Here is a 24,407-nt window from a genome sequence, read left to right as displayed (position 1 = left end):
TTTTTGATAAAAAAAATGGTCACTAGCTCCGCATGTCCCGATACCAGTCCCAATCCCACTCCTAAGGCTTAGGTGACGGTGCAAGGATCCACAACGGCGCACAACTTTCATGATCAGAAGATGATCAAGGGGGTATGAAGAGGGTCATCGTCATCCTCGTCAAGCCAAATCTCATGCCACACGCCTCAACCTCTAGTGTAGAGGTGGTGCCCATCAAGGTCATCTACAAGGTGGTCAACGAACCATGGCGCGCCACGTTACCAACAGCGACATGATGGCCGCGGAGGAGGCAGCTCAGCTAGAGTGGAAATGCAGCCACAGGTAGTTGCCTTTTCATTTTTTTGAGAGACCAAATGGAGATGTGCCTTGGTCGTGTAATTTGTGATGAGTGATTTTTTTTTGAGAGACCAAATGGAGATGTGCCTTGGTCTAATTTGTGATGACTGATTGACTAGATGATTTGGAGCTTTACCAATTGAGTCGATATTTCATATATCCTAGACGGCTCCACCCGCTTTTCATTGAGAGGAGGCGCCCTACGGCACCTGACCGAGAAATCCCCCGAACCCCAGCCCATGCCCACTTGGGCCATGACCCTTGCAGGCCGAGCACAGCGAGAGTTTTTTTTACCCTGCACGGGAAATTCCCGGAAACAACTAACCCCGGGTGCGCCGACGAGGGCTCGAACCCGGGGTTGCGGTGGTGCCGCCGGAGAGCCTTGACCAGCCTGTCTAGGATCCTTAGGCATGCTTGATTATGCTAATGGCTAACCAGAAGTTTTTTGTTGTGTGAGTTGAGTTGTGGTGTGTAAAACATATATTGTATATTGTATCTCTTGGCTCGTGATGTGCAGGCGTGTAGGATGCGACATCATGGTCGACGACATGCAGTGAAAGTTCATGCCGATGGACCAAGAGCGGTGAAGGAACTCGAGGAGTCATTTATCTGAGGGCCTTACAAGGATTTTTTTTCCAAAAAAAATGCATAGACTTGACATAGCTTCATTTGTGTATGGAACATGTCTTTGACAAAAATGGAGTTTTTGAAAAGACCTCGACCCGGTCTAGCTAAACCAAGGCCATGTTTGGTTGCAGCATGTAAATTTTTTGAAAAGACATCTTTCTATATTTGAAGTACTAAACATAGACTAATTATAAAAATAATTACAGAACTCGTCTGTAAATCGCGAGACGAATCTAATGAGCCTAATTAATACGTCATTAGATGTTATTTACTGTAGCAATTTAGCATCTAATTATAGCCTAATTAGATTCATTAGATTCGTCTCGCTATTTACAGACAGCAGTCGTAATGCATTTTTTATTTCGTCTAGATTTAAGTCTCCATGTAGGTGCCGGAAAAAAATTTGGAATTTGGAATTTTGTAACTGAACACGGCCCAAGTCCTTTTAATAAGAAATAAACTCACCACTTGGAAGCCGTTGAGATGTTCTATGTTATCAGCCAGATATACGACCGATAGGCATTTATCCTTGGCAAATGCAAAAGAAGTAGCCCCAAGCAAGATCGATCAAGCGCGGTTGCGATGGCCATCGCAGCGGGGCTGCGGCGCTGGGCGGCCTTGCTTCTTGTCCCAGCTGTGGCAGCGATCCTTTCCAAATCCTTGAGCTCGAGGAGCGCTGTGCAGCCGCCCCTGCCCCCAGTGGTGGTGGTGCCCGGGTACGCCAGCAACGAGCTCGACGCGCGCCTCACCGAGCTCTACCGCCCGTCGTCGCCGCGCTGCGCCGCGGGCAGGGGGCGCGGCTGGTTCCGCCTGTTCCTCGACTCCACGGCCCTCGAGGACCCCGCCGGCGTGCGCTGCTTCGCCGAGCGGATGACGGCGGCGTACGACGCCGCATCCGGCGACTACCACAACGCCCCCGGCGTGGAGACCCGCGTCCCCTTCTTCGGCTCCGTCCGGGGCTTCCGCTACCCGGACCCAGACCGCCGGAACTTCTCGTACATGGACCGGTTTCTGTGGCGGCTGGAGCGGGCCGGCTACCGCGACGGCGAGACCCTGTTCGGCGCGCCCTACGACTTCCGGTACGCCGTGGCGCCGCCGGGGCACCCGTCCAGGGCCGGCGACGCCTTCTTCGCCCGCCTCAAGGGGCTCGTGGAGCGGGCGAGCCGGCGCAACGGCGGCAGGCCGGTCACCCGCTGGCGCTCAGGGGCGAGTACTGGAGCCTGCAGAGCAGCCTGTGGCCGCTGCCGAGCCCCGGCGTCTTCGGCGCCGCGCGGCCGCTGGTGACCACCAGGAGCAGGGCCTACACGGCGCACGACATGGCGGCGTTCCTCGGGGACATCGGGATGGGCGCGGCCGTCGGGCCGTACGAGTTCCGCGTGCTGCCCCTGTTCCGGGAGCTGCCGCCGCCGCCGCGGGTGCCCGTGGCCTGCGTCGTCGGCGTCGGGGTGGACACGCCGGAGTTGCTGGCCTACCCGGGAGACGGCTTCGCCGGGTCGCCGAGGATGGTCATGGGGGACGGCGACGGGCTGGTGAACCTGGCGAGCCTCGTCGCCGTCGACCCGGCGTGGAGGCGCCCCGCGGCTCAGTTCAGCATGGTGAAGGTGCGCAATGTGTCGCACACGGGCCTCCTCGTGGATGATCGTGCTCTCGCTGTTATCATCAGGGCCATCCTACGCCCCAGTTAATCCACACTCTCAATCCCTGCAAAATTGTGTTCTACTCCTACACTATTGATTAGCATTCCCTGTCATTAATTATGCTGCTGATCCTACCAATCGATACACAGAGGCAAGCGTGCTCAATGCATTGTTTTCTTTACCTTCTCCCAATCTCCCTGATAGAAAATGGATACCGGGTTATCATCTGGACTTGCTGTGCATTTTATGCAGACTTGTCATTCAATTATTTAGCAAAAGCTTGTTTTTTCCCGGATGTTTACAATTGTAAGCATCTAGGCCCTATAGGTATGTTTCGGTGATTAATGACAATTTTTATTGTGATTAATGAGTTTGCCACAAAAAGAAAAAGAAAAAGAAAATGTATACCGGGTACGCTGTATATACTCGCGTCGCGGAGCAGGCACAGGTCACGCCAGCCGCCCGTATGGCAGGGGGGAAATCCCATTGCAGTGCTGGCTTGTGCAATATTTATCATGGATGCCACTAATCATTTAGCAATTTATACCAATATTTTGTTTCCGAAATTTGTATATAAATTCCGGATTTTAAAATCTGAATGAGATATTTCATATTTGTTGGGTAGAATTTTAAAAATGCCGGGCGCATATGAAAGGTGTTTGACTTCTTGTAGAGCAAATATAAAATGTTGAACATGTCGTACATATTATTAAATTAGGATTCATTTAAAAAGCTGCTCAAAACAAATATATTGGTATAGAACTAAAAAGCTAGAGGCTGACTTTTTCCATTAATTAGTACAAATATTAGAAAATAACTAGAAATTCGGCGCGCCAAACGTTTGGCCGTGAGTTCATGAATACGTCATCAGTTGACATGTGTATATCCTGACCCATTAAGGCTCAGTCTGTTCTCCTAATGGAGGCAAGCCCAAAACTTTTTTTTTTTGAAAATTAAAGTCCAAAACGTATCTGACGGCCAACCTTGCCATAGCGGCAGGCAGCGACGGTTGCATAATCATAGACGGAGGCAAGCCGCAGGCCAGCGGCGACCGTGGGCGGCTACGCGCCTAAGGCCCTCCCACTCTGCGCGTGCGCTGAGGTCCACCTCCGCACCGGCAGGCATGGGCGCACGGCTCCACCTGGGTCAGGCGTCGACACTAGGGTGGGCAAGCGGGAGGCGGCCGCGCGGGCTCAGTCGGGCCAGGCCTGAGCACGGCACGACGGCAGTGGGCTCTCCGGGCTACAGCTGTTTGGGTGTGCGGCACCTGCATCCAAGCATAGCAAGACAACAGGCAAGCAATCAAGCCAGTGACAGATCCTATTTTCTGCTGTAGAATAGATAAGTTGCTTTGGATCTATTTTCATTGGTGCACTATCAGTTTGAGACTGCTGTAGGTGTAAAATGGAGAAGTTGCTTTGGAAAAAAAAGCTTTGGTTAGATATTGTTTTCCATGAAAAAAATATAAATGCATGTATTGTTACGTATACTTATTCTGCATGTGTTTTATATTTGGTTGGAGCAAGTTGAGGCAAGTGTTTTGATGTAACAAATAAAGAGCTGCTGGCAGTTTGTTCTTGTTTCTGAAAAGTTGGCATAAATGATTGTTTCCCAAACCAATGAGTAATATATATACTGAATATTAAAAGATGCATCATGATGAACAAAGCTTCTTTTTTGCTGAGATCTTGACAATGAAAGTATATTTCTATCCAATCAATCAGTTATCTCAGCAGGAATGAAATTCTTGTCATAGATATACAGATTTTCTAACAAGTTGCTTTGTTTTTCTGTCAAACGGAATAAACTCAAATTCGTGTGTCATGGCTGCCCATCAGGCACATTTTGTTATTTCAACATACGAATGAACATTTATAAATAGGGTTAATTGGATACATGTCACTACAATTTTTCGAGTTCACTGATCTGCCATTACAATTCATTATATTGGAACCGTACCACTATAATTTTACAACTCTCCAAAACATATCATTACGTACTTCTTCAACATGTTTTTAAAATTTATGAACCAGAATACCCCGACTTTCTTCTTCCTCTCATTCCCTCTCTCCCGCCCCCTCTCCATGAACCAGAATACCCCGACTTTCTTCTTCCTCTCATTCCCTCTCTCCCGCCCCCTCTCCATGGCAGTTCCCCGTCGCTGCCCGCGTGGGCCATGGTGTGGCGCTACTAGGTGGGAGCGGGCGGGAGCAAGCGCGCCGTGGGGGGAGGACGTGACACAGTCCCCGGATGACACACGACACATCGCATTAGGGCGGGGTTGTGACGGGACCGACCGATTTAAGAGGTCCCTGCACCCGGCTGACAGGTGTTGTGGCGTCGTGGCCTGATTGAGGTTTTGTTTGATTTTTTTAAGTTACTGTGACATTGAATATTCGAATATCAATTTAAATGTTCAGATGTCAATTTAATATAAAACTATTGCATAAGTTACAATTAGGACTCTAGACGAATCTATTAAGTATAATTAATGCATGATTAATAGATGATTACTGTAGTAATTAGTGGTTAAATTATGAACTAATTAGAATTAATAGATTCGTCTCGTGATTAAATCACGACTTATGAAATTAATTCTGTAATAAGTCTATATTTAATACTTCTAATTGATGTATAAACATACGGTGTGACGGGACTTATGACTTAAACTGGAAAAATTAAACGAGGCCTAAGGTGGATGGCTCGGGCGCGCGGGGAGCAGGGGGGCTAGGTTGGATTCCTTGTGGCATTCTGGTGGTTGGGTGTACATAGTGCGTAGCTAGGTGCCTGGTTGGGTCTACGATACTTTTTTTTTTGAGCACAGGGTCTACGAGACTGGTAAGAGTACAAGACCACGGCTTGTACTTGGGGAGAGCATTTGGGTTAGCCTACCTAATACCTACACAGGCTACAGCTCACGGTTCACGTGGCCCATGGGGGTGGGGCCCACGGCAGTTGAGGCGATCTGCGAAGGAGAGTGAGGGGGAAGGAGAGGGATGAGAGTAAAAAGAAGGTGAGGAATATTTTGGTCTATAAATTTTAAGAAACACGTCGAAAGAGTATGTTGTGGCATGTTTTAGAGAGTTGTAAAATTATAATGACACGATTTTAATATGATGAATTGTAATGGCAAATCATTAAACTCCAAAAATTATATTGGCATGGATCCAATTTATCCTTATAAATATGGAAATAGTATTAATAGTACCTATATTCTATTTAACTGTAGGTGCATTAATTATTCCATCTAGGTACGATTGAAATCTGAAACTATGCAGAGATGCTCTAAGCAGACAAGGCGTCCTTGTCACTCAGAGAGGAAGTTTTTTTTGGAGTGTCTCTTTACCTTTCTTTATCCTTTTATATATTTCATCTGATGAAGGTCTTGTGATGAAGTTCTTTTGTAATGTATCTAATTTCTTGTTACGGATAGACTGTTAGAGATAGGCCGCGAACGAGTCTGTAGCCCGACTGGCTAGCAGGCTCAAGTAGCGCCCCCTGCGTGCCAGCCGGGGTTCGATCCCCTATGGGGACGGATTTTCCGGTAGGCAGTGCAGGGGTAAAAAAAATCTCCCTCGCTGTGCTCGCCGCAAAGTATGTCCCTTGTGGATATGGGCCAGAGTTTGAGGGGTTTTTCCACGGTCGGAGAAGCCGTGGTCGCTTCCACTTAATGAAATACGGTGGGGCCGTTTCACCCCTCGGGCCGCGTTTTTTTTGTTAGAGATAGGCCCATTTTATTTTGGGTTATTTTTTATCCTCTGGTGTGAGACTGTGTTGGAATATTTCAGATCATTTGTTTATTAGTATGCTTCCGGTGGCTAATAAAGGATCTGATCGTTTCTGCTTGAGCATTCTAGACTTTTTTCCCACCAGCGCGCAAGCATATTAGCTTACGATCTAACGGCTAATGAAGAATCAGATATTAATCTAACGGCTGATAGAAAATCAGCTGTCGTGGATCAATGACGAGTGCCGGAATGCACCGGCCGGCTCTCAAGGTGAAAAGATATAAAAGACTTTATTTAAAAAAAGGTTCAAAGATGTGCTCGTGGCCCTCCATCCTATTACCACGGTTGTGCAGCCCATACGCCAAAAAACCCACGGGCCCCAACACACTTATGATGCAACTCTAGCGTAGCCGGAGAACATCTCTCGTGCTCCCGCTTCCTCCCATGTTCCTATACACCCACTTTCAAAAGGCACATCAAAATGTGCATGAAAAAATCACACAAAAATATTAATGAATAGATGATGCATAGATGAATGCGTAAGCAAAATTGGAGAACAAACAAAAGTTAATCGAAGGAGAAACAGAAAAAAGAAAATCAGCACGTTTATTGGGTCGGTGCACTATTTATGTAAATCCACAACCCTATCCTATAGATAGTCTAATTTATTTTTTTATTTCTTCTTGCATAAAACTCTTTCCATCTCCATATTTTTCATAATCATGCATCTTTACATCATCTAGCATTCATATTTTTGGTTGATTTTTTCATCCATATCTCAATGTTTTTTGAAAGTAGGAGCACGGGAGCACTACTGCAGAAAAGGTTTGTAGGGGCGGGAGAAATGTCATTTTTAAGGGCGGACGCTGCACCCGCTCCTGCTTTTTGCAATAAAAACAATTGTTTGCAAGGGCGGGTTGGGGGGGGGGGGTGAACCACCCTGCAAATGCATTTACAGGGACGGGTGAGGTGTGACTTGCCCCTCGAAATATTTTTCTAGACCTTAAAAAATTCAGCTATTTAAATTTTAATTATTCAAATTTATTTCTCGATATTTTTAAAATTTGGATTCCCGCAATTTTATTTTATCTAGCTAGTTTGCGACTGAATGTCATAGTGATCAACATGAAACACGTTTCATAAATATAAATAATTACCCGTGCAAAATTAAATCATGCAAAAATAAAACACTCATATATCATTACAAAGCATAATTAATATAGTACATCATTAAAACTGAAGCTCTAAAGCATGTTTTTCCTCCTATTTGTCAATGCTACTAGAGTAGGCACGGTGCTTCTTGTTATTCCACTTATGAAGACCAAGATATTTAGGCTCCGTTGCTAATTTGTGGTCTTCATTAAAAAATATTCCTCTCGGCTTGATCACTTCGTACATAATGAAATGGCATAAATCGGCCACTACTTCTAGAAGTTGTCTCTCATGGAGTTGCCCTTTGTTGCTTGGAGGATTTCCTGCAATTAATATAATGTAACACATGTACATCTATCTGTTATAAAGAGTACTCCCTTACACATTGGGATAAGTTGTGTATCTCCCTTGCACTCTGAGATGCTCGCACAAGTAATGCCCCCAGTACATGGAACAAATAGGTTTCTTGTGGCACGGATAGTTTGTGTGTAGAGTCATTTCTTGTTTGTTCTCATTGGGATGAGCACCTTCTAATTTAATAATGTAGTGCTGGTAAGTCCTGTTTGAAAAAGAAATAAGTGAGAAGTAGTTTATAAATGCATACTTTTTATGGAAAAATTTGCATGATGTACATATGGAGGATAAGAAGTTCACAAACATTATGAGGATTAATAAGAAATCCTTGTATTTGCTCATTGGCCAATCCAAGGAGTCCAATTCGAAGACTCTTTCAATCCTCAGTTGTAGTAGAAAAACAACCCAATGATTTTTGCAAAAAATATTATATATGTTTTTTAGCTATGGATCGAAACAAGTGTATGTATATTGTAACAAATGATTGAAATTAGATGCACTGGACGTTGTACGGCGAAAATGGAATTGGCCACATCTTCCCATGCTTTCATCATCTTTGCTATGTGGGCCGCAACCATCTTCATGGCCTCTTTGAGCTGTTTTTTCGTTCCTGAGCTATCTCCTTAGGCGGTTCACACTTCTTTAAAACATCATGGTAGCACAAGCCCTCGAGGGGCTTAAGCAGCACTTTCAGTCGCCTCCTATTCTCACGGCTCCACTCCCAGGAGAAAATCTGCTGCTCTACATAGCTGCGACCACCCATGTTGTTAGCTCTGCCACGTAGTAGAGCGCTCGGAGGAGGGACATGCTTTCAGCGTCCAATGCCCTGTCTACTTTGTGTAGCGAAGTACTCTCTGAGTCAAAGGTTCGCTACCCTTCAATCCAGAAATTACTATATACCAACCTCATAACTTTCAGGAAACTACGCCACTACTTCGAAGAGTACAAGGTTTCAGTTGTTACTGACTTCCTATTGGTGGATATACTTCACACAGGACATAGGGTATTACGCTCCGACGGCCCTAACTTGTCTAAGTCTTTGTGTTTCTTGCATCATCGCATTCTGATCTCGGCGAGTCCACGCCTACAATCAACCACCTCGGGGTATCCCTTGGTGGGCTTGGCGGTTAAACACCAACATCGTCCTTTAGGTCCTCGTAAGCACGCATCACTCGCGGCTCCACCTGCGGCGGTTGTTGTTTTTGTCCTGCTAGTGGACCCTTTGGCGGGGACGGTGGAGTATGATCTCTTGATTGAGCAACCAAAGACGGTGGTGATCTCGGGGCCAGTGGTGATGCCTCTCGTGATGGTGGAGGCGGTGGTGATCGCGGGGCAGGTGGTGATGTCTCTCGGGATGATAGAGGCGGTGGTGATCACGGGGCAGGTGGTGATGCCTCTCGGGATGGTGGACCCGTTGGTGACCACAGAGCAGGTGGTAACAGCTCTCGTGGTGTTGGTGAGATATAGTCCAGAGCAGCCAAAGGTACTTGACCAAGCAATACGATGTCTCGCTTATGCCATAGAATTATGCTCCTAACACATTGTCCAAGGCAATTCTTCCTATCTGCAGTGGAGGATTTTTATCTCATTACCCTCATAGATTGAATTTAGTACTTGCTCCACTTGTACGCATACATATAGGGGCGGGATTGGTTTCCCCTAATATAAACCCCCGATGGGCTCCACCTGGGCCTTGGTAACTTTTTTTGTCTTCCCGGCTCTGCCGATCGGATAGATCAACAAGCAGGGAGTAGTACTTGTTATTGTATTCACCGGATATGACTATCCTGTGGTCAAGGCGGCACTGCTCTGACCACACATACTCGCTTGGTTAAGTACCGGAGGGGTATGACCACCATCTGTTGCTACCCAACCTTGTGACGATGGGTTGAACAAAAGTAGCCCCGATTGCTGCTGCTCCACAAGTGTTGCCCTGTGCATTGCATTATCTGGTGGCTCTCCAACCGGGACAAAAGGCCCATGTGCCCCCATGCTGCCCGGCTAGCCGTTGAACTCGGGACTAAAGCACTCTTTTGTCTCGGGCCCAAAGGCGGCCGGGACAAATGGTCTGGACCAAAGGCCTGTTCTGTAGTAGTGACTTAACTAGTTTAAGGACCAGGTAATGTATGTTTAAAGTTTTTGGATCTAAGTGGCATCTCTTGACAAGTTGCGAGGTTGCATTTAACTCAAAAAGGAAGCAAATATCAGCCCAATGATTAATTTTTGTCGGCGTCGATTCATCTGGCAGTAACGCGTCTTGTCCGTAACGGGACCCTGATTCTACTCCGTGGTAGTTGAAGCCGGATGTAACATAAATTATCCTTTATATACAAAAAAGCTAAAGCCGCAATGGATCGATCGAGCAGCTTTTCCAATGAGCGGCAGTGTACCTTGCATACCGCAAGCAAGCAAAGAACATGTCCAAAGCTAGCGGGCATCTTCTTCTCCAAAGAAACGAATAACAATCCATGCATAAATAGCTAGCTCGGTGCGGTCGAGGATGGCATGCATCCCATCAGCTTATTAATTAATTAATTAGCTGCAGACAGGACATACAGTACAATACAACATATATAATCACCACCAAGATGAAGTAGCTAGCTAGCTTCATATCTTCGACGAGCTGTGATCATCGAGAGCCCCGGCCCCAAGTGTATCAGGGTAAGTTATTTTTTTTCCCAACACAACAGACGACATCATTCATCAGTTTTTTTTCCATGCTTTGTCCCTCTTTATGCACGCATGCATACTGCCTAACGTTTTATAGTACGAACATAGCCTTCTTATATGTTAGTTATTAAGAGTAGACTAGCTACTATGTGCTCATACAAAACTGTAATCTGTTTGTGCAAATCTTTATTAGATTTGATATATATAATAATACAATAACAAAATGAATTTAAGTTTGGCTTGCGCAAATAAAATGGAAACAGTTGATTTTTTTCATGATACAATATAGTTATCAACTTTCACTAGCACATTCGTATAAAGAAATATGGCCAAAGAAGCTACCACTACGTTACATGCATGCGTGTCGGAGGCCATATGCATGGCCATATCATATTAATAAGCAAGCTTCCCCTGGTTTTTTAGTTATAGAGAGTAGATCAGTTGTGGCCTCCGCGTGTTATGTGCTAACATAAAAGTGTACTGTTATAGAAGAAAACTTAAGTGTACAACTTATTTGTTGTGTGAAGACGGCCAGGTCCAGTACTTATGCATTCTATCCATCTTGTGTCAATTAGATGAACATCAGCGGCTGTCCGGTAAACGCAGTGGAGGATTTCAAGTTGCGCACGGATCGGATACGACCGCAGATGCTGCGAGTGAACGGGCTCACGCTCAGCAACGCCGTCCTGGCCGGAATCCTTGTCGGGATAGGCAACTATGGGACTCGTTATCGGCATCGTGCTTTTGTCCGCGCCCTATTTCAGGGAGCCAACACCTTATTCCTGCCAATCCTCTCCTATGTTGCCTCCAATGCCTCCACCGGTTCAAATGTAGGGAAAAGCCCTATCATTAGCACCTGCGTTGCATTGAACCACTTGTTTCTGGTCCTAATTTGGGCTGGCCTTGTACACATTGTTGGAATCAATACATCTACAATAGTCGCTGCAAGCAAAAGAGAAGGTCGAATTAGTGGGCTCCCTATGGTACTGGTTGTACAGGCCATTTGGTCAACTTACCTTGTGGCATCACTCATAACTCCCGACTCATATTTTGATCCCGATCAACCCACCATGACTCTTTTACCCATCACATTTGCTCTTATCTTCGCTAAGATAACATTTAGGTACTATCTTTAACAAGTACGAAAGTTGCACCACCTTCTCAAGCAGGCATTGGGCCACGTCATCTCTTTTTTTTCCACCATCAGATCTGAAGCAAGGTTTATCTCAACTGTCAATTAACAAGCTGCTGTTGCCTCAGTTTCAAGGACTTTCGAGTTTCGAGAAGTATCGTCCCATGGCCCGTCAGCGCATGGTCATGTGGGCTGCCTCTGCCTGCAAAGAAGGGTCGCAGAGGCCGACTGCTACGAGTTGCGCAGAAGCATGCAGCCTTTCTAGAATCTTCTGAGCGAGAGCTCTTCGTGTGCCGCTGCCGCTCTCCACGGCCCCGCTTCCGAGTCTCCCTCGACATGGCCGCGGGCTCCCTCGCACGCACAGATCGAGCGAGCTGTGCCACGACCGGCCATGAAGAGAGCGGCGACGCCGACCGGCCTTGGAGAGAATGGCGGCCCACTCGCGCCGCCGTCGTGTGGCATGAGGAAGATCCGAAGAGAAGAATGCGGTGCCGACAACTAGCCCCGCCGGTTTGCCTCGCTCCGCATGTCAGTCCACCATATGTGCAAAACAACGCATGGATAGACCGTACCGACGGTGCACATAGGAGATGGCAACAGGTACATGTCCGCCGGGTACGGTATTACTATTCCATACCCACACCCATAAAAAAATCTACCCATCGGATAACCCGCACCTGCGGGTAGAAGATCCTTCCCACACCCGCACCCGAGCGGGTAAACCTTACCCGACGGGTAATCCACACCCACCCGATAGGCGCTTAGCAACAAATAACAAAACTCACAGTAATGATTAAAAACAGGATGATCGATCAGCATCCCACGTCATATACAAGTTCATCACCAATATCACATCACCACCAAACACCGGTAGCTACTAGCAACAAATTTATGAGTCAGATTCACACAGTACATTGCATTTGACATTTTGACTGAACATAACAGCAGAATGGTAGATGTGTGTGTCTCACGGGCTTGCTTCTTGGGGTTCGGTGCTGCTGTAGGAGCAGGACCGGCGAGGGCTTGCTTCTTGGGGAGTTGGGGTCCAGTGCTACTGCAGGAGCAAGAAACGAAGAGGGAAGCAGTTGTGAACGGATGAGCTGTGAGCAGATGGCGAATGGATGAGCGTCGAGCCGGCAGCGCGTCCTCCCTCAGCGGCCTCAGCGGATCTCTACCGAACCAAATCTGCACCAGAGAATCTGGCCACACATTGGGCCACGTCGCCCTTTTATCTCAGTTACTGGATGTTGATCAGACGGCCAAGCAGCCAATGTTCCAGAGCCTTCGTCGTGTCCCTCTGCGGCTCGCTGCCAGCCTGCCACGCTACTTGCTCCAGCCTCCATCTAGCGGCCGCCGGGATGACAAGAGGCCACGCTCCACCAGCTGCGGCCCACGGCACACGTTTATCTCCACACCGGCACCCCCTCCCCCCTCCTCTCACTGATTTAATTTACTGAAACGAGTGGTCGTGATTGCATATAAAATCAAGGAGTACTGCATGCAGCTTCTATTACTATTTGATATTTAGCTCAAAACCTGATAGGTATTCACCTCCTTTAACACGATTCATATATCTGATTTGAGACTATTGGTTTATCTGAAGATTTGCATATAAAATCAAGGAGAAGCAGTACTGCATGCAGCTCTACTACTGTTTGCTATTTAGCTCAAAATCTAATAGGTATTCACCTCTGTTAACACGATTATTCCAAGTTGTCCTATACGATTCATATATCTGATTTGAGACTTACTGGTTTATCTATAGATTGTGACTTCCAAACATATTGATCTTTCTGTAGATTTACACGTTGTACAACAGAGCTTCTCTATATTCTCAATTGAAATTTCATTGTAGGTGTTATAATACTTTCACAAGTAGGCATACCCTGATACCCATGACTTTATGGATGGCTGATCCCTATAATATCTATAATATAACAACTTCTTATGCAAATGTTGCATGAGGATTTGATACCCTTTCCGAAGATTGTAATTTGATATGTCTGCTGAATTTGTAGTAACATTTCTTCCTTTAGAAATTTTGGGATACTCTCAACAATGTTTTCAGGTACTTCTCTCGAGTCTCGATCATGTAGTCAAAACAACAGAGACATGCAATAGACGACGGGTATGCATCTCCATACTATGTCTTGGCTAAGCTAATTTAGAGGGCAAGCAAAACAAAACAAGGAGTAGTAAGGCACATACCAAAATTTCTTATCTTGTTACAAGTAATGCACGTGAAAATCTCACATGGATCACTTTTGTATATATTGTATTAATTGATGCACATCTAAATGCTAATATTACAAAATAAGTGTGGCACGATTATGTTAACAGAAAACATTAGATAGACAATTAGCTTACAAGAAAAACTCTGGTCCGACTCCCAAGGGCGCAGCAACGCCGCACATTGAGTTCTAGTGAATTCCGAAAGGCCCAGCACTCTTTTGCGTTTGGGTGCAACCCTCCTCTTATTGTCGGGCATATGAAGCAACTGCTGGGAAGCAAGTATCAACATGGTGGTATGCCTGACGAACCACGGGCTGAGCATTGCTGTCCTCCAGCACTTATAGTAATGGGAGAGGACAGAGATAAAGTAGAAAAGGGGGCTCATGGTTTCTTCTTCAAACGGATGCTGTGCAGTTCTGGTTTGGTGACTATTGACAAAGTCTGGTTATTAGACGACACAATCCTGACGTCGCCAACAACTTGGCGGCTCAAAGAAGTATGCCTTTCATTCACATTATTCAAGTTGTTGAGGTGTCGATTTGCAGGCTACACAGTTGCTGAGGCAGGCTTTCAGCAAATCCGTGGCTTCTTCTTGCATGTGTTGCTTAGTGACAAGGACCATGAAAGGGTGCATCGTGTGATAAGAGATGAGCTTTCTTTTCTGCATGATTATTACTATTCTTCCACCCCAACCCACTACTCAACTTTGTGGCTGCCCATAGTAAACATTTGTATTTCACTCTTGACTCTAACCTGCTGCTTGTTGCTACCTGGAATGGGCGTGGGTTACTTCATTTTAGAAAAACATTCCACCAGAATTGATCTCACTCATCAGGTTATCTGTCGACTATTTTGCTATGATGAGAATAGTCACGAATTGACTCTCATCAGGTCGGCATATATTGGAAATTTAGTGTATGATGTGGTTCCAGTAGCGATACTCCTTGTATTAGTTGTGCTTGCTGAGGCAAGGGAGATTGCTTCCTACATCTGCTCTAACTGGACCAAAGTAGCCCTCTTCTGTCGCTTTGTAGTGAATAACCATGATGAATGGCAGCGGTCTCCTCGCATGCAAAGATGGATTGGGCGTGTTCTGCGATGCAAGTCCAAAAAGCTGATGACCCAATGGGATGACAAAATGTGCCAATGCTCAGTGCTAGTGATGCATCCAAGAAGAATCGATCCAGTAGTTTCCCTTGTCATGCGTCTCCTCCGCTTGCCCGACAGAAAGAAGAATGTCAAGGTTCCAGGGGTGCTCAAGGCTAGGATTTTCAATGCACTCGCAAGTAACAATGGGCTTCTGACTGATCCCAAGACATTCCTCTGCCGGATCCTAGAAGAAGATGATGGCATTGGCAGCAGCAGCAACGACTTCCTCTGGGCTTGTGAGAGCGAAGGTATCTCCGACCTCCTGCTCACATGGCACATCGCGACAAGCATCCTTGAGATGGGGCAGCAAGGGCAGCAACAACTACCTCGTCTTTCTGATGACGACAAGATTGTTGCCACACACTTGTCACAGTACTGTGCCTACTTGGTGGCCTACGTGCCGGAGCTGCTGCTTCCCGACGACGATGAATGGTGCAAGGGCTTGTACAAGGCCGTGAAGAAGGACTGCACAAGTGTGCTTGGTGCCCGGGTAGCATCAACGCCGACGGCAGAGGCTACTAGTACTGCTACTGGGTACACAAAGCTGCTGTCGTTGCTGCAGGAGCCGGAGCCGAAGCTTCATGCGGTGCTGATGAACGGCGTGAAGCTTGGCAAGCAGCTGGTGCAGCTGCAACAAGGGGAGGCAGCGGCATGGAGGTTCCTCGCAGGATTTTGGTCAGGGATGATCCTGTACATTGCTCCATCGGACAACCTCAGGGGCCACGCGGAGGCGATTGCCCGCAGCGGCGAGCTCATAACGATGGTCTGGGCATTGCTGATGAACGTGGGGATTGCCAGCAGGCCCAGCACCGCAGAGGGTTCGTCGGCTACTGGTGATTGTGTTTAATTTGATTGCTACCTCTCTATATATGTATTCGATTCGATCGTCAAGTTGTTGCTTTATTTGGATATATACTCATGCATGTTTAGACTGCCAGCTAGTGTTGCGATTGCTCACTAATTGTATTGTTACCTTTAATTTATTTGGCTTGTGTTGCTGTTTGAGAATGAAAACTGATGACATGATACCATTCATGTATATATTATATATTTCAAATGTTTGCTGCTTAAATCGACAATCTTGGTAGTGTTTATTCTGTGTTAGTATTATCTCCATGACTAAGTAATTTAAGCGCCACCTTTTAATTAATAGCTATTTGCATGCTAAGGTTTGTGCTAAATTATTTCAGTAGCAAATTAATGACGGGGAAAAAATATGGCGTCCTTTGCCACTGCTCAAATCTGCGGTCAGCAAACACCAACTCATCGATCGATGCAAATAGCAGATAACTTATGTGTTAAGTTTCTTTGTCACATGTTAACTTATGGCGTCCTCGATCGCATTCTGATGACATTTGCCTTTTGTCTTTTCCTTTGATGTGTTCCATTTTTACTTTCATCACGGGGGGTCAGGTCTACTTTATCTTTCTTTCCATTTTTGTTGTGGGCCTACAAGAAACTTTTTTGCTTTGTTGATAAATAATAAAAAAGAGTTTTTTTGTTACGCAATTGTTTTATTCTAACGAAATCTATATGAACTGCCCACTTAAGAGAAAGTAGATATGATTGTTGGGATCTTAATTGCGAAGCCCAAACAGGAGTAGCAAAATGGGAATTGAACGAATCACTATGTAAGAAAAGATCTATAGTGACGGGCATCATTTCCCTAAGATGACGGTATCACGCCCGTCACTTCTTCGACATCACTGTTTAAAACAGAAAGGTGATTTACAAATGTAAGTTAAAGGTGACGGTCTTCACTAGAGAACCGTCATCTTTCTTGGTGACAAGGCCTCCCCGTATGAGGTCTACAACCGTCACCTTTGTCCTGTAAAGGTGACGGGCTGATCACTGAGCCTGTCACCTATGATTCGAGTACAAGTGATGGGCGTAGGGCGACACCGTCACTTGTAGTTTTTAAAGGTGATAGGCTGTGCTTCCTGGCGCCGTCACGTGGTGAATAGGAAAAGGTGACCGGCTTTGGTTGTTGCCCATCACCTTGGAACTAGACCCTTGCAAGCTCATTTTTTGTTCCTGCTGCATTCTAGAGCACAGCTAGGATTTGGCAGCCTTCTTGATCCAACAAACACACAGAATAGAACTCAATTCGTATAGCACAAAGGTTATATCAGAAACAACCACCAATTAGAACTCAATTCATATATCACAAAGGTTACATCAGAAATAACTACCAATTGTACATGACAAACTATATATTGTATCTTTCCACAACAAACTGTATAACAATCACACGAATTGAAAAGTCAAGAAAAAAATCAGTTTAACAGCGACAGTGGAAGTCACCTTTATCGCTTATGACGTCTACCAACAAGAAGGAGCAAATCTTTTCTCTAATACCCAAGAGGTGCTTGTCCTCCAATTTCTTGTCCTTATTATTATCCCGCATGTCCTAGCAAGAAGTAGGAGAAAAATAATGAGTGCATGTATCACACACACACACACATATAGTATTATATTTGACTAAGGCTTACTTTTGCTCCTTTAAATTTTTTGAAAGTTGCAGTAAGGCGGATCATGTGGTATGCAACATAAAACCCAAATTCATTTCCAGAGCCTTGTTACATGCACTGCACAAGATGATATATACTATTAGGTCAAATATATTTGGTGAAATCATGAAAAGATAGAATGCGGACGGTAAGAGATATACCAGAAAATCGGTCACGTGTGTCAATTTTGTTTTTGGAAGATGGTGGCCGGCTCGAAAGGAGGAGAAACCGCTGCATTTGGTGTTATGGATGTCGTTAGCTGCAAAAATATGTGACAGGTTCCAAATGAGGAAATTGAAAATGTGGTAACTCAGAGATATACCTATCGATAACCACCTTGATGCTGGTGTAGTCTCGCTGTCCCAGACTGCCATCATCCTGGACATGTCTTATAGAGTCTAAGTACCACACTTTTTCCCACTTCGGATAGATGACGACTAGGAAGTAGTGGGAGCCTGTGTGGTACACAGCAAGCACACAAATGTTGACGCTCACTAACGATCATTTCTAGGTGACAACTTGATTAGAAAATCATGAGAGTTTGCATTTCTTACACGCATCCTTATCGAATAAAGTCCCTAAACCACACTTTACATTTTAGAAAATGCAAGTTGTGTTTTGGAGCGAATATGCAGGTTGCAAGGACACTTTTGTGACATCTCAGAGTTTTAACATGCTAAGCAAGAAATATTAAATGTGGTTTCATGCTAAATAAACAAGAGAAAGTCAAATTATGCATTTCTTTTTGGAAAAGAACATGTGTGTATGTATGTGTATGTGTGTATATGTGCATAGGTTAGGAACCTCAAATAACTTTCAAAGCAATGCAAATAGGCTGATGAAAATGAATAGACATGTTCACCATGAAAAGATTAGTAAATGTCTAGATGAACTCTAGGGGTAAAAGTGGCAAAAATCACATGAAATAATAAGTTATTTGAATTATAGTTTTCGAAAATTTAAAATAACTTTTAAACCATTGCTCGATTAAACTTTTTCCTGAAATAAAAGTTATAGGTTTTTAAATTCTTTACAATTTTCGTATTCAAAGTTTTCCCGGTTTCAAAAGAAATTTTTGGGAAAAAAAATTGAATTTGAATCAGTTAATCTCTTTCTCTCTCTACTCTCTTTTCCTCTCTCTCCCTCCCTTGTCTGCGCCGGACGCCGAGGCCGCCGGCCACGCGCCATGCCCTCGCCGCGCCCCGTCCCTGGTTCCCCCAAAGCCTCTCGGCCTCTCCACGTGGCGCCATCTCCCTACATGCAGGCCGAGGACGGCCGTCGACGCGCCACGACGACGAATGCGCCGAGCCGTGCCGTGCTTCATTTCGCCGCTCGCTTGCGCCCTCTGCCCTTCTCTCCTCCCTTCCTTTTGCTTCGCAAACGAGCCCTCTACCTCTCCCTCCACTCTCCTCCCTGCTCCAAGCGCCTGGCCGTGCTTTCCGCGGCGTCCAGAGCCGCCGCTGCCCGCCATTTGCGCCGCCCCTCCCTAGGCCGTCGCGGAGCTCACTCCTCCGGCCTTCCTCGCGCCCAACCGACCCCACAGCTAGCTCCCTCACGCTCCGCTGGTGCTCCCCGACCCGCTCGCCGACGCCCAAGCCCGCCGGAACACCGCCGCCGCAGGCCCAGTCCACCGCCGGCCGCCCCTCTCCGCGGCGCCGCCCGTTCCGGTCACCTCAGCCCCAACCGAGCCCACCCCTAGGTCCCTCTCGCCCTCCTCTTGCTTCTCCCCCTATTCCCCTCGCCGCCGGCCGCCGTAGGCGCCGGAATCCGGCCGCTCGCCGCCTCCCCTGTTTCAAACCCCAGCCAGGGACCTCAGGTTGAAAATTCAAGAAAGTCCAGGGGGTTGTTTGAATAGACTGTGACTCAGATGAATAGTGCTTTAAGGACTTCTTTGTTATTTCTAGCTGTAAACTTTGAAATTCAATATAAATTCATAGAAAATTCTTAAAATAGCAAATCCAGTTGTTCTGGAATCCTTATGAAAAGCTCTATGCCGTAGAATCAAAATTTGATGGGTGTTTGTTGAAAATGTTTGCTGTACAAATTGATTTGTGTCACTAGGTACATAAAGACTAGTTGTTTTATCTTTTCCTTAACTATTGTTTGAAGCCATGTATTGCTGTGAAATTTTTATGGTGAGATGTTCATGTGACTCTAGTATTACTATAAAAATTTCGTGGTCAGTTCTCAAGAGTAGCTATTTCTTTGATTTAATGCTTGTTTAGTAGACTTTAATTATGGTAAATAGTTTCTATTCATGATAAATCATGAAAATATTTCTGAGTGTTCTTTTTGAATAGTTTAGCTTGTCCATGAAGTTTGATCCCCAATTCATGAAAAGAACAGGAGCTAAAAATGAATCTTGTAAATATGATGTCTGTTTTGTTTATTTTCTCAGAATTAATTCTGTGTAGATAAAATCATGAAAAATTCACAGTAACTAATTCTTTTTTTTAGACCTACTTTTAAAGTTTGAGCTTCTTTTATACTCTGGTCTAACCTGTATAATTCAATCTTGTTCTAAGAGTTGTCTGTTTACATGAATTGTTCTGGTTAGTTGGCTACAAGTTTTGGGATGAATTTTGCAGGATAGCTAGTTCTGTTTACCTTCTATTTGATGTAATTTTTGTTGAAGTTAATACTGTATGTGTGTTGAGTTGTTGATTTATTAATAAACCATGATTTAATTGCTATAGGAAACTACTCCTACTTGTTTGGGAAGTTAGTATAGCTTTCTTATGCTGTTGATCATGATGCCTTGTGTAGTTAGATATGTTGAGTTACTACTCTATAAACGATTGCCCAGTAAAATACGAATGGAAGTGTTTCACTCTTTAACTTCGGGTTTTGTTTGAATTACAACTTTATAGTGAAGCAAGTTATAAGTTGTTATCATCAGAACAACTCACCCATGTGCATCTCATATAGATACTACCACTCTCGCTGACGGAACATACGAGCTGGTGCCCGAGTCCGAGAGTGAGCAGCGTGAAGCTCAGGTGAATCTAACTGAAGTTACTGAAGACCCGAACCCGATTTCGGAAGAACCCAGATCCAGTTACGCCCAGGAAGGAAAGCCCCGGAGCATGTCCCTCTATTTTAAATTATGCAACTTATTATTGTTCCTATCTACTTGTGCATTTAAGTTACAGGAGTTGACTGGAACCTTAGTTGCATGATCCTAGGTACCGATGCTTGAACACTAGGATGTGCAGGTCGTTAGTTAGCTATGCTAATGGTTCGGTAGAAGTCGAGTGATTTCCTGTCACTCGCGAGAAATTATAGGAGTTGGTTGTTTACTACTTGCTACAACTATAAGGTCTACGAGTGGGGTCGTGATACTCGGGATGCCCCGTCTGTTTAGTGAAAAGTGATAAGGCCGCAGTGTGTGGTAGTGGTGGTTAAGCGTTTGAACGTACTAATCACATGCCGAGAATATGGTAATCGGTAAGCTTAAGTATTGGATTGAACCGCAGCCGGAATATACTCCCCACCGTCTTGACGTCGTTCTCATCTAGCTAATGACGGGTGCAGGGCCGGGCTCTGTAGTCGAGGGCGGTGGGCCTGCTCTGTGAAGCGGGAATTGAAGGGAAAAGTTGCACGTGTGACTATGGGAGTAACCACGTGACGTGTGTTTAGGTCTGCCTGGCCAGGTTAACAAATTCGATTCGAATCGTCCATTTCTCACCGGTTATTGAGACTGCTTAACCCTTCTGTCACATAGAATAATAAGTGGAATATGTATGATGATGAATATTGTTGGATGATGAAAGATAATTGTTTTCCACCATGTATGCTATTGGATAGATGCTAATGTAGAATGGTTAATTAAACTAAAACTTGCAAGCAAAAACCTGAAATAAGGACTTACTCTTTGTGGCTTTTCAGCAAAAACAACCCCCACAAGCCAAAAGCCTTGCATGTCTAGTTAAAAGATTAAGTATATCCTAGTCGGGTAAGCCTTGCTGAGTATTAATATACTCAGCCTTACTTGTGGCTCATTTTGTTTCAGGAGATACTTTGGAGGACATGTTTGCCAGTCTGACCTGGCCTTGCACCCTCCCGCTTGGTTGGTCCGTGGAGTGGGATACGTCCCCGGCCGGCGATGACAAGAACGAGTGATGTCACGAATCGGGCTTCATCGTGACACCCATACCGTCGTTAGATATCGTGTAGTAATTTCGCTGCAATAAAGAACTCTGGTGTTTCCCTTTTATGTTGGCACTACGAAAAGTACTTTGTTAAGTTTGGAACTTGGCTTGTAATTCTACTATTATGTTAAACTCTGTGGTGTAAAATATTGTGAGGTGTTGTAATCTCTGGACTCGCCTTCACGTGAGTTATGCTGCTTTGTTTGATCCAGGTTTAAGTGGTTTCATCGGGATTTTACCCGACGGACTGCCGATGTGCTCCGTCTACTGTGCGAGTTAAACCTAATTGCCTTTGCAACGATGGTTAGTGCACTTAAGCCGGTTTATGTCGAGCGGTTTTGCCACAACTTTGGCCCGACATAAAATCACAGAAATTATCAGAGCGTCGATTCAGACTCAAATGGACAAAGTGTAGCCCAAGAACCCAGTTCAAACTATTCAAGACAGGCCAAGACCAACGGGATTAGGACAAGGTAGCCCCGGACAGCCTGCTGGAAGAAGCTGGGGGCGGTTGGTGTCCCGGGCAGGCCGATCGACCTAGCTCGTGGGCCCCACCGCCTCATCCAGGCCACGTGGCGCCTCCTCATAGGTCCCCTAGGTCGGTTGCAAGGGTCTCAACCCATGGCTCCCTGCTATAAATACAAGGGGGGATGACGCGCGCACACACACACACACTTCCTCTACTCTCCTGCTCATCTTGCATAGTCTTTAGGCTTTGTGGAGTTTAGGAGAAGTTTAGGAGTCTTCGAGCCGCCGGATCTGCTCGAGAGTCTGGTATGGGTTCAACTCTAGTTCTCTCTTGTAATATTCGGTTGTTTGTAATAGAATTAGACTATGGTTACCGATATCTGCTCGAAGTATGTTCTGAGTTATCGGATATATGCTTCTTGATATGGTTGCATTATTATTCAATGCTTGCATTGCATGATCGCCCTGAGCTTGAGATGGTTAGTATTTTGTGCTTAGAACTCTATCAACTGCTCTAGTATTCATATGTTTGCTCTAGTGTGATGTCTGTCCATCCGGACGGTGGGGGCTCCGCGCGGGACACTAGAGCATCCTTTACTCGTGTAGACATGGTGTCTAGATTAGGTAAGAGTTGCTGGATGTCAACTATATCCACGGTTTGTAGAGGTAACCAGCAGGTGGTGACAGCCCTGTCCGAGCCCGAGTAATCCTCCACGTTCGGTATGGGGCGTAGGAGGTACATAAAGCCGCCGGGTTGTACGGGCTCCTCCCGTTGCTTCGATTGCGGTCTCCATGTTGTGTAGTTTAATCTCTGACGATCTAACCAATGAGATAGTATAGATATAGCTAGCCTAGCACAGTTGACTCGAGCTCTAACTTCTGCCTAGCTCCTGGCCTAGAGCATCTTTTATCTTTTTTTATTTATTTATCCAAGAGGGTAGTTTGTGTGTGTGTCACACTACCTCCTACCTTGTTATATATCTTATCCCTGTTTATGCATGAGAATATCTAATCTAGATAAAGTTCATCAACTAGTCTATATCTCTTCACTCACCGCCTTCCCTGCGGAAATATAAATGACACCCCAGTATACTCCCGGCTAAAATTCTACAGCGGTATTCCGTGCACTTGCGGATTTATTCGTAGTTCATGAAATACTGCCACCAAAAAATTGGCGTCTGCGGGCGTCATTGCTGCTTTCCCGGTGGTGATGTTGGTAGGCGCCAACAAGCATTTTTGGCGTCGTTGCCGGGGAAGACACAGATTGAAGTATATAGACAAAGTTATGAACAAAATCGAAATTGATATTCGCTTGCTAAACATGCTAACTTGTCTTTGTTTTCTTGTCTTTGTTGATATGAAAACAGGGTAGTGTATGACCGGTTTCGACTTGCCGCAAAACTTTCATTACGATCCAAAGTCACTTTTGAGGAGGACGCGAGCTCGTCTCGTATCACCTCGGAGACCACTCTCGGCAGTCAAACCAGTCATCGCATCGTCGTTAGCTCCTCGAGCTATGGCCCAGAAGATACTCCGTGATTACTCTGCTTCATCTGTTAAACAGGTCCTTACCGGGCCCGAGGTTAACATCGGAGGGGAAAATTTCGAGATCAAGACAGGTCTCATTACGATGGTGCAGGCCAGCCCTTTCTGTGGCAAGGCCAATGAAGATGCTAGCGCTCATCCCCAGCAGTTCCTAGAGCTCTGCAGTACTTTTGTTATCAAGGGTGTATCGCAAGATGCAATCCGGCTCCGTCGGTTTCCGTTCTTTCTTTTGGGGAGAGCGAAGCAGTGGTTTTATGCTAACAAGGTTGCTGTGGACACTTGGGACAAATGTGCCAAGGCGTTCCTCTCGAAGTTCTTCCTGACGGGCAAACCAATGCTCTTCGTGATCGAATTTCGAACTTCCAGCAGGCATCAAATGAGTCAATTCCTGAAGCTTGGGAGAGACTTTAGGAGTATATTCTGGCGTGTCCACACCATGGAATGGACAATTGGCTCATTCTATAGAACTTCTACAACGGGTCGACTCAGTCATCCCGTGATCATGTGGATGCCGCTGCGAGTGGAGCTTTCTTCTCGCTGACCATTGAAAGAGCAACATCTTTGATCGAGAAGATGGTGTCCAACCAAGGTTGGAGCGATGATCGCCTCCAACCGCGCCAGCAAGGTATGCACTCCGTCAAGGAGGCCGACATGCTCGCTATGAAGATTGATCTCCTCCTCAAGAAATTTGAGGATTATTCCCAAGACAAGGCTCA

At 45.5% G+C, this 24,407-nt stretch overlaps 1 protein-coding gene, 1 non-coding gene and 1 pseudogene across 5 annotated transcripts; 2 read left to right on the top strand and 1 right to left on the bottom strand.

The window, feature by feature from the left end:
* Window positions 1-1,381: 1,381 nt before the first annotated feature.
* Window positions 1,382-2,825, top strand: LOC120651484 (annotated as a pseudogene).
* Window positions 2,826-10,351: 7,526 nt separating this feature from the next.
* LOC120651483 lies at window positions 10,352-16,019 on the top strand. Of its 4 annotated transcripts, XM_039928963.1 has the most exons (3): window positions 10,352-10,495; window positions 11,080-11,633; window positions 14,061-16,019. In XM_039928963.1, the coding sequence occupies exons 2-3, from the start codon at window positions 11,080-11,082 to the stop codon at window positions 15,862-15,864; spliced, it is 2,358 nt and encodes a 785-aa protein (XP_039784897.1). In that variant the 5' UTR covers window positions 10,352-10,495; the 3' UTR covers window positions 15,865-16,019. The 4 variants fall into 4 exon arrangements, with proteins under 4 accessions (XP_039784897.1, XP_039784900.1, XP_039784899.1 ...); XM_039928966.1 differs by lacking the exon at window positions 11,080-11,633 and having other exon boundaries at window positions 14,926-16,019; XM_039928965.1 differs by lacking the exon at window positions 11,080-11,633 and having other exon boundaries at window positions 14,882-16,019.
* An 8,008-nt stretch (window positions 16,020-24,027) lies between these two features.
* Window positions 24,028-24,134, bottom strand: LOC120653149. Its single transcript, XR_005666829.1, has one exon. It is a non-coding gene; the product is annotated as a small nucleolar RNA R71 (small nucleolar RNA).
* Between the last annotated feature and the right edge of the window lie 273 nt (window positions 24,135-24,407).

This window comes from Panicum virgatum, chromosome 9K (assembly GCF_016808335.1).
Source record: "Panicum virgatum strain AP13 chromosome 9K, P.virgatum_v5, whole genome shotgun sequence".
Taxonomy (NCBI): Eukaryota; Viridiplantae; Streptophyta; class Magnoliopsida; order Poales; family Poaceae; genus Panicum; species Panicum virgatum.
Note: the sequence above shows the minus strand (reverse complement) of the source record. Positions and strands in the feature narration are given on the sequence as shown.